This window comes from Cucurbita maxima, unplaced genomic scaffold (genome assembly GCF_002738345.1).
Source record: "Cucurbita maxima cultivar Rimu unplaced genomic scaffold, Cmax_1.0 Cma_Scf00018, whole genome shotgun sequence".
Taxonomy (NCBI): domain Eukaryota; kingdom Viridiplantae; phylum Streptophyta; class Magnoliopsida; order Cucurbitales; family Cucurbitaceae; genus Cucurbita; species Cucurbita maxima.
In genome coordinates this window covers 86,903-95,292 of record NW_019272034.1, presented here as the reverse complement: position 1 = coordinate 95,292, position 8,390 = coordinate 86,903, and the positions used below count along the sequence as shown (strand labels likewise).

Genomic DNA, 8,390 nt, shown 5'->3' with positions numbered 1-8,390 from the left:
AAAAAAAAAAAAAAAAAAAAAAAAAAAAAAAAAAAAAAAAAAAAAAAAAAAAAAAAAAAAAAAAGAGAGAGAGAGAGTGACAAGGACCTTGCAGTATCCAGCAAATTTAATTAGTTTGTGTGTATTCTCTCAGGGAGCATCTGAATCATTACATTTGCCAGTGGCTTTTATTAGTGTAATTCTGTTGCCGATAGTTGGAAATGCTGCTGAACATGCAAGTGCAATCATGTTTGCCATGAAGGATAAGCTTGTGAGTACTTCGTGGATTTTTTCATTTTCATATAATCATCTCTTTTCTTTGGCTTAATTGACCTAAAAGTTACTGCAGAACATCACCCTTGGAGTTGCTATTGGATCATCAACACAGATATCCATGTTTGTGGTAATTCTTGAAGATTATTTTTAAGTTGCTAGTAAAACACTTAATCAGTTGATTCTAACAAAACTTTAGGTGAAATGGAAACAGAATTACCATTAGTTTAACTCTACTATAACATTGCGTTGGATATGAAATTGATTTTGTATTTATAGCTGTTCTGTGTGCCATTGATGATTGCAGATCCCATTTTGCGTCGTTGTTGGATGGTGTATGGGAATACCAATGGACTTGAACTTTAAACTCTTTGAGACTGCAACTCTGTTTATAACTGTGCTAGTGGTGGCCTTTATGTTGCAGGTGCGTTATCTTCTATCCATCCTTCCATATTTAACGCTGCTTTATGGGACTATTACTTTGAACTTTTCGGTGCATTTTCAATAATAAGTTTCGTTTATATACCAAAAGCCATTCCGTCGAAACATGAATTTAGTATAAACGAGAATGGGAAATAAAAGTGGCTAATCCATGATAAGTTCAGTATAAATGCATTAGACACTGGTATGCGAACAATTGCTGTCCTTATCTCTGTTTGTTCTGTACGATAAGTCATTGTTCTCATGTTCTTGGCGATGGTCATATTTGCAGGAGGGGACGTCAAATTATTTCAAAGGTCTAATGCTTATTCTATGCTACCTCATTGTGGCAGCCAGCTTCTTTGTACATGTTGACCCTAGCAGTGGTGAGTAGTTACTCCTTCAATCCACTACAAATAGAAAATCTACTGCTTCTTAGTTTCTGGAATTTCCTTGTAATTACATCTTCTCGCCTTATTAATCAAGGGTATGTTGGGGTTGGAGATTCGAACCTCTGACCTTTTGGCTGAAGTTACATGTTTTATGCCAGTTGAGCTTTGATTTCTCTGAGATATTTTTGTTCATTATAATCTTCTAGACTCGTGGACGTAGGATTTCCTTCTTATGTCGATATTTAACCGCTAAAACTGCGAATGAATTTGGCTTAAAAGGTTTGGAGCCATAATTATTTATTGGATTGCTACACAGATGATGATTAACCCTGGAAGCAAGTTGGTCCTGGAACTTTACTGCAAGCTGAAGTTCTGCATTGTATTAATCCTCAAACCACCATTGCTTCACTTCGTTGGAAGCTGCAAACATAAGAGGACTCACAGAAATGGTTTGGACATCAGATGGAGTTTGGTTTCGTTAGTTGAACTGTGCTATAATATGACAGTTGATCTTTTCTCCTCATTTGTCATCTTCTTCCTTAGCTTGTTTATCATAGGCTTCAGCTGTAATCTATATTCATTAATTGTAAGCTCTTCCTTTGAATGCTCTTCTTTGTCGTCTTAGCTAAAAGAAGTGTTCAACCAATCAAACTAAATATCACCACTGATCCCGAATGTATCCAGGAGATGGACATTTTCTTGAAAACGGGGATTCAAAAGATGTGGGCTTCTTTGAAGGAACAAAAAATGTCCCACACCCAAACAAATTGTAAGGTGGAAGATGGTTGTGTGGGATCTTCGAATTTAGAACTTTGTAGCTTAGCACACAGCATATATTCTAATGAAACGATAACAATCAACCAAAGCAGACTACAAACAATGTATATTTAAAGAAACAGAAATCTTATCCAATTCAATCCAAACCCAATCCCTCGAAAGTAAAATTAGTTTGTTTCTGTCTTTAAATGACATAATCTTTTGTCTTCAACTGACTGGAAATTGGTTTGATGTGTGTATGTATACGTACATAAAGTCCTGGAAATTTGGTAACCAAGATTAGTATCCACCTTCCAAATACGCTATTTGCGTGGGCTCCTTCCAATTTCCAAGCTTTGTGATTTCTATCACCAAACTGTTTGTGAAAATGTCGCAGAGGCCGACCCCACTTCAAATTTGTCTTGGACCCCAACGTTTGCGAGCTCGTGACTAACCCACCACACCACCTGGACTTAGCCCCATCATGTGTCCACCACTGCTTGTCTTTTCTCCTCTTTTCCCATTGCCCCTTTCATTTTCCAATTTGTTTCTTGGCTTTTGCTCATTACCATCGACGCTAAATATGCATTTACAGTAGTTGTTTTCGCAAACTTAGTATTGTAAAGTTAACTTTTTCAATGTTTGCAAACTCCCTATGCAAAACAAAAGAATAGAAAAAAGAAGTCTTCATGCACACTCTTGTTTCTAAAGAATGATACCTCAGTTCGTTGTTTTCTGTGAGGAGATGAAAGAATCTGATATTGATGTGGAAGAAAGGAGCTCATTATTATATCAATGTCTTGACAGTCGCCAAGGTACCGTAATGTTGCTGTAATGGTTCCACCTTCTAGTTTATCCAAACATAAATGTCTATTTGAAACCAGCAGTGATGTAAAATGAAAGCAAGCATAAGTTCTGACACTGCTGTTCTGCTACCTCAAGACCTACCATTTGTCCGGAGTTCTGTTTCTTTGTTGGGCTTTGCATTTGTCTTCGAATCCTTAAACCAACTTTCTAGAGCTTGTTGCTGGTTTTCTTTGATTTATGCATCCCGAATGAATTGGAGTTTAGCTGCCTGCTTTTTTGATGTTCATTCTAAAATGATAGTTTGGTTGTTGAGAAATAAAAGTTTTCTTATAATGGTTTGGACCCGCTTAGGAAACGTGTTTGTAAGCTACCTTAAACTTGCTGTTTATTATGCGTACTTAAACTAATCGCATATATTCTTTGTTCGCATGGCAGACACTCGAGCTGGTAATCCTCCTCGCGACTGCTTCTTGGAACTATTTATCTCCAATAGCCACCCGTCAGAATCAACGGTAGAAATAAAATATTCTACCAACCCATTTTCTATTCACGAAAAAGCAGAAACATGGTAAAATAAAAATTTAACCCGAGAGAGAGAGAAAGAGACAAAATAAGTGGCAACAGTGGTAATAGAGAGACCTTTCCAAGGCCTTGGATACTATCTGACAAGTCCTGCTGCGATGGCCATAAAGAAACATTTTTCCCATTCTTTAAAAGGGTAAGAGGTAGAATTAAAAGAAAGAGAAGGAAAAAAAAAAAAAGGAGGCAAGCTGATTTGTTTTCTGCCTTCTCAGGCAGAGAGGAGCAAGTGACTGAGAGAGAAATGGTGAAGAAATGGAGTTGGGGAGAGGCGTTGCTGCTCATCAATATCTGCATTTTGGGATGGAGGGCCAGTTTTATCTATGGAGCTACGGATCCAGGAGATGGTCAGTACCTGAGTTCTTTGTGTCTTGTTTCACTTTGCTTGTTTTCCTTCCCACACTTTGTTTCTGTTCTTACATTAGCTTTCAAGCATTCCTTTTCTTCTTCCTTAATGTTATGCACTGCATACACTGGAAAGCAACCTGGATGCTCCTTACATTACATACTTTCAGCTACACTTCAGTTTTTACATCAGAGCCTCATATAACCCTTAAAGAAGAAAATGATTTTAAAGAGGTTTCAGTTAAGAGAATGTTGCTTTTTATTACTATTATTAGGGCTCTCATCATATGAAGAACTTTCTTCCTCTCCTGCAAGGAGCTTCCTTAGGAACAGTGGTTTTAGGAGAGTATGCGTGGCGTATATTTGTCATGTCACAACTTTCAGCCTATAAGAATGTGAGTACTTAGAGATGCCTCATTTTGGATTTTGACAAGGATACCATCTCAGTAGACCTTGTTACTGCACAAAAATAGTGACTATACGGATAAAGAAATCGAGCAAGAACTCCACCTCGTACCCATATGTATCTGCTCCTTGGCTCTAACCTGAACAATGTTACTTGTCTAGGAGATCATCATGTATGCATTGTTGCTTCCGAAGTGATATTTTGACATATTTTGTGTAGAGGATATATTCGTTGGAAAGTTATTGTTATTTTTACTTGAACGCACTCAGTTACTCATACACATAAATATCTTAGTAGCATTATTTCTGCAGTGTCTGCTCTAAATGCCATGTTTACTAGTTTAAACTCGCCTCCAATTCTAACCCTATGGACTGCAAGTGGTGGAGATCCGTGTGGTCAGCTTTGGAAAGCCGTTACTTGCTCGGGCTCACGGGTCACAGAAATGTATATTTCTCTTGCCCTGTTATATACATTTATACAGTTAACATTTATGTGATTTCACTTATCTATATAATTTTTTTTAGTTCACTGTCTGGTTTAGGACTTTCTGGATCACTGGGATACCAGCTCTCAAGTTTGACATCTCTAATTAATCTGTAAGATCTTTGGTCTTGTTTGTCAAATGGATATAAATTAATTTTCTTAATTGATATGTCATATAGATAATATGTAAATAAATGCAATTTGCAGAGACGTGAGTATCAACAATCTTGGACCTGACATACCTTATCAATTCCCTCAAAGCTTGCAAAAACTGTATGATTCTGTTGTTGTTTATTCTGACAAAGTCATATTTCCATCTCAATTTATAAAATTAGTTTCTTTCTGCAGAAACCTTGGATGTAATAACTTCAGTGGAAGCCTTCCATATTCTATTTCTCAAATGAGTTTGCTTATATCCTTGTTAGTACTTTCAAGTTTAATATATACTTCTTTTCCTTTTATGCATTCTACCTGCATGCTGAAGCTAACGCTCGGTCTTCTGCTCTTGCCCCTCCGCTCCTGACTTGGGATCATAGGAACATCAGCCACAATCAGCTTCGGGATCAAGTCAACAATATGTTCTGGAATCTTTCTTCCATGTCCATGTTGTGAGTTCACATTTTATCCTCAATTAATATGAGTTTAACTAAATATTTTGATCACTTTCATTCCTTGATTTCTTACATCAATTAAAGAAAAAAGAGAATTTTTCTCTGAAACCATTTCCAACAGTGAATTAACTTCATTTAAACATATGAACTAACAATCATCTACTAACTGAAAAGATATCGTAGCCTGTTTTCTTTAAATTCAAAGTGTAAATAACCATCTTTCCCTTCTTCAGGGATGTCTCTTTCAATTTTCTGTCAGGTACTCTCCCCCAGAGTTTTAGCAACCTTACCAGTATGAACTCAATGTGGGTATTGAATAATTACTTAATGTGGAATAAGTATGTAGCCAGTGCTGATTCTTCATGTTTTTCCTTCTAAATTTCTATAGGTTTCTGCAAAACAACCAGTTCAGTGGCACTATTGATGTTCTTGCAAATCTTCCTCTCCAAAACTTGTGGGTATTCATTCTTATATGACTATTTTTCAGTAGGAACTTAGCATGTAGAAACAACTTATATTGCATTCTTCTCAGGAATGTCGAGAACAACAATTTTACTGGTTGGGTTCCTGACCGATTGAAGAACATAAATATTCAGTGAGTAACTGACCAACATAATTATCTTCTCTAAGATATTGTGTTTAGCCAAATGTTGTAGTCCAATTGAACTTGTTCAACTATGTGACAGGGATGGTGGCAATTCTTGGAGCTATGGGCTTGCACCCCCACCTCCGCCCGGTACATCTCCAGCCTACCACAATTACAGATATCACAAGCCTGGGAACAATTACAGCCCACTGAGTAGTGGTGCTGCTGATGGAGATAGCAGTAGATCAGGAATCAGTGGTGGTGCCATTGCTGGAATTCTTATATCTCTGCTAGTTGTAGGAGCAGTGCTAGCATATCTCTTTGTAAAGAGAAGGCCCAAGAAGTCATCCACAGACATAGAAAAACTAAAGATTAGGAACCAGCTTAGCGTATCTACTGCTTCAAATGCAGCGCAAGGTAAACTTGCTCGACTGCTTTCTTATTCATTGGGTGAATTCTTGTAAACGTTCTACAAGAAGTTTTTATTGGCCTGCATTCCAACTTTTTTGTATTCTGATTGAGTGAATTCTTTTGAAAGATTCATTGGCAGAAATGAAGCTTATTCATACTTCATCCTCATTTGATACAAAAGCATTGAGTTCTCCTGCTTCAGTCAATCTAAGACCCCCACCTATGGACAGTCATAAATCGTTTGATGACAATGATACATCAACGATACCTGCTGCGAAGAAGGCCAATGTTGCTCCTGAGATAAGTGTGAAATCATATTCAATAGCAGATCTGCAATTGGCTACAGGCAGTTTCAATGTAGAAAATCTTCTTGGTGAGGGATCATTTGGACGTGTTTTTCGGGCTCAGTTTGACGATGGGAAGGTACTTTTTACCTTTTATTTGTATCTAAAGTTGGAAATAATAATGGTTTGCTTAGTGGCCAACTACAATCTATCTGATATGCTAAGTCACTCTCTTTAAGCGTTCTTGGCAATGATGTAGGTTCTTGCCGTGAAGAAAATAGATTCAGCTGCCTTCCCTAGAGAGTTGTTGGAAGATTTCACAGAGATAGTTGCTAATGTATCACAGTTGCATCATCCTAATGTAACCGAGCTAATGGGTTATTGCTCAGAGCATGGTCTGCATTTGCTACTTTATGAGTTCCATAAGAATGGCTCACTTCATGACTTCTTGCATATATCAGATGAATATAGCAAGCCACTGACTTGGAACTCACGTGTCAAGATTGCTCTGGGAACGGCCCGTGCACTAGAGTAAGTTCATGAACTTTTCCCGACATATTTGTGGTTATGATGTGATTTCTAGCAATTAGGCCATAGTGCTTGTTCAAGTTTTAGTATTATCATTATACTTTTCACATGCACACCATTCACAAGATGCGTTCAACCTGCGCGGTAGAAATTCAAGCCTCTAATCTCGGTCGAAGGTATATGTATTAACTAGTTGAGCTATCTTCATATCGGCATAATATATATGTTTCTAAAAGTACAAAGTTAACTTTACCAAGGTCATTCATACAATTTGAAGATCCCCAATTGATCAAAACTTTGTTGAACAAATAAATTTATTTATAGTTGTTTTTGGACCATCTGAAGTTGGAAGAACTTTGTAGGTACCTACATGAAGTTTGTGCACCATCAGTTGTACACAGAAATATAAAGTCAGCTAATATCTTACTGGATGCCGAACTTAATCCTCATCTTTCCGATTGTGGCCTGGCTAGCTTTATTACCAACCTAGATCATGTGAGCTTCTCAAACCTTTCCCACAAGTTACTTCCTTCATATCCTTCAATGAACCAACTCCTAGAGCAGAGTTGCATGATATGTAAACAATCATAATGGAAAGGCATTGAATATGTTCATTTATATGATTTTTTGTCAAATTCTCAGGCATTAGATCAGCAAGCAGGATCTGGATATAGTGCCCCGGAGGTTACCATGTCTGGTCAATATACATTAAAAAGCGACATATACAGCTTCGGAGTGGTGATGTTAGAACTTCTATGTGGACGTAAGCCGTTTGATAGGTAAATATAGACAAATTCAAAGTTAAGACTAATTGGTTTGTTTAATGATGTTTTTATGACTTCGTTGTAGTTCAAGGCCAAGAGCTGAGCAATCCTTGGTTCGATGGGCAACGCCTCAGCTCCATGACATTGATGCCTTGACGAAAATGGTTGATCCTGCACTTAAAGGTCTTTACCCAGTCAAGTCTCTCTCGAGATTTGCAGATGTTGTGGCTCTCTGCGTCCAGGTACTCGGCCTTGGTCAAAATTTTGTACTCTAAACATCTAGTTAAGAAGCAAAAATCTTGCAAAATACTGTGCTATTCAGTCTTTTAATCAGCTAAATGAAGGTTCATTTGGGTTTTCCATGGCAGCCCGAGCCCGAATTCAGACCTCCTATGTCAGAGGTGGTGGAAGCATTGGTTCGGCTTGTGCAGAGATCCAACATGAGCAGAAGAACATTTGGAAGTGATCACGGATCATCGTTTAGAATTGATGAACCTGATGCACATGAGACATCTTAACTGGCTTCTTTAAGCAATCTACAAGGAATGCTTAATCATTCACATGGATGTCGCGTTAATATTAGGATTCCATGCATACCCGCCTTCATAGACAGAAGCACGGTAATGTTTTATGTTTACGTTCACATTGCTTTTCACGCTCTATGCTTGCTGAAAAGTTCATAGGAAGTGAACCTGGTCGTGCAATCAATGAAAACTGAGAAGTTGTTTTAAAACCTATCTTGCTTAATAGAAGCTTCTTACTGCAA

General features: G+C 37.7%; 2 protein-coding genes across 6 annotated transcripts in view; both read left to right on the top strand.

Annotated features, from left to right (window-relative positions):
* The window catches only part of LOC111493348 (vacuolar cation/proton exchanger 3-like), a 4,730-nt gene extending 3,231 nt beyond the window's left edge, over nucleotides 1-1,499 (top strand). For both annotated transcript variants that reach the window (XM_023143016.1, XM_023143015.1), the window contains 5 exons: nucleotides 134-250; nucleotides 329-382; nucleotides 560-676; nucleotides 965-1,058; nucleotides 1,381-1,499. In XM_023143016.1, the coding sequence (XP_022998784.1) occupies nucleotides 134-250; nucleotides 329-382; nucleotides 560-676; nucleotides 965-1,058; nucleotides 1,381-1,391 (393 nt within the window). In that variant the 3' untranslated portion in view covers nucleotides 1,392-1,499. The remainder of the gene's footprint in view (nucleotides 1-133; nucleotides 251-328; nucleotides 383-559; nucleotides 677-964; nucleotides 1,059-1,380) is intronic.
* Nucleotides 1,500-3,224: 1,725 nt separating this feature from the next.
* On the top strand, nucleotides 3,225-8,390 carry LOC111493345 (protein STRUBBELIG-RECEPTOR FAMILY 7-like). 4 transcript variants are annotated; one of them, XM_023143010.1, is made up of 17 exons: nucleotides 3,225-3,345; nucleotides 3,422-3,553; nucleotides 4,269-4,401; nucleotides 4,482-4,553; nucleotides 4,648-4,713; nucleotides 4,789-4,860; nucleotides 4,977-5,048; nucleotides 5,285-5,356; nucleotides 5,440-5,505; nucleotides 5,584-5,646; nucleotides 5,738-6,054; nucleotides 6,176-6,471; nucleotides 6,592-6,863; nucleotides 7,223-7,355; nucleotides 7,503-7,639; nucleotides 7,710-7,866; nucleotides 7,993-8,390. In XM_023143010.1, the coding sequence occupies exons 2-17, from the start codon at nucleotides 3,451-3,453 to the stop codon at nucleotides 8,140-8,142; spliced, it is 2,181 nt and encodes a 726-aa protein (XP_022998778.1). In that variant the 5' UTR covers nucleotides 3,225-3,345; nucleotides 3,422-3,450; the 3' UTR covers nucleotides 8,143-8,390. The 4 variants fall into 4 exon arrangements, with proteins under 4 accessions (XP_022998778.1, XP_022998777.1, XP_022998779.1 ...); XM_023143009.1 differs by lacking the exon at nucleotides 3,225-3,345 and having other exon boundaries at nucleotides 3,361-3,553; XM_023143011.1 differs by lacking the exons at nucleotides 3,225-3,345; nucleotides 3,422-3,553 and having other exon boundaries at nucleotides 4,499-4,553.

Bases quoted from the DNA above. Each gene is read 5' to 3' on its own strand.
- LOC111493345 (XM_023143010.1), top strand. From the start codon at position 3,451: ATGGTGAAGAAATGGAGTTGGGGAGAGGCGTTGCTGCTCATCAATATC. The intron at 3,554-4,268 runs GTCAGTACCTGA...TTATTTCTGCAG, and splicing joins AGCTACGGATCCAGGAGATG to TGTCTGCTCTAAATGCCATG. The intron at 6,864-7,222 runs GTAAGTTCATGA...AGAACTTTGTAG, and splicing joins GGAACGGCCCGTGCACTAGA to GTACCTACATGAAGTTTGTG.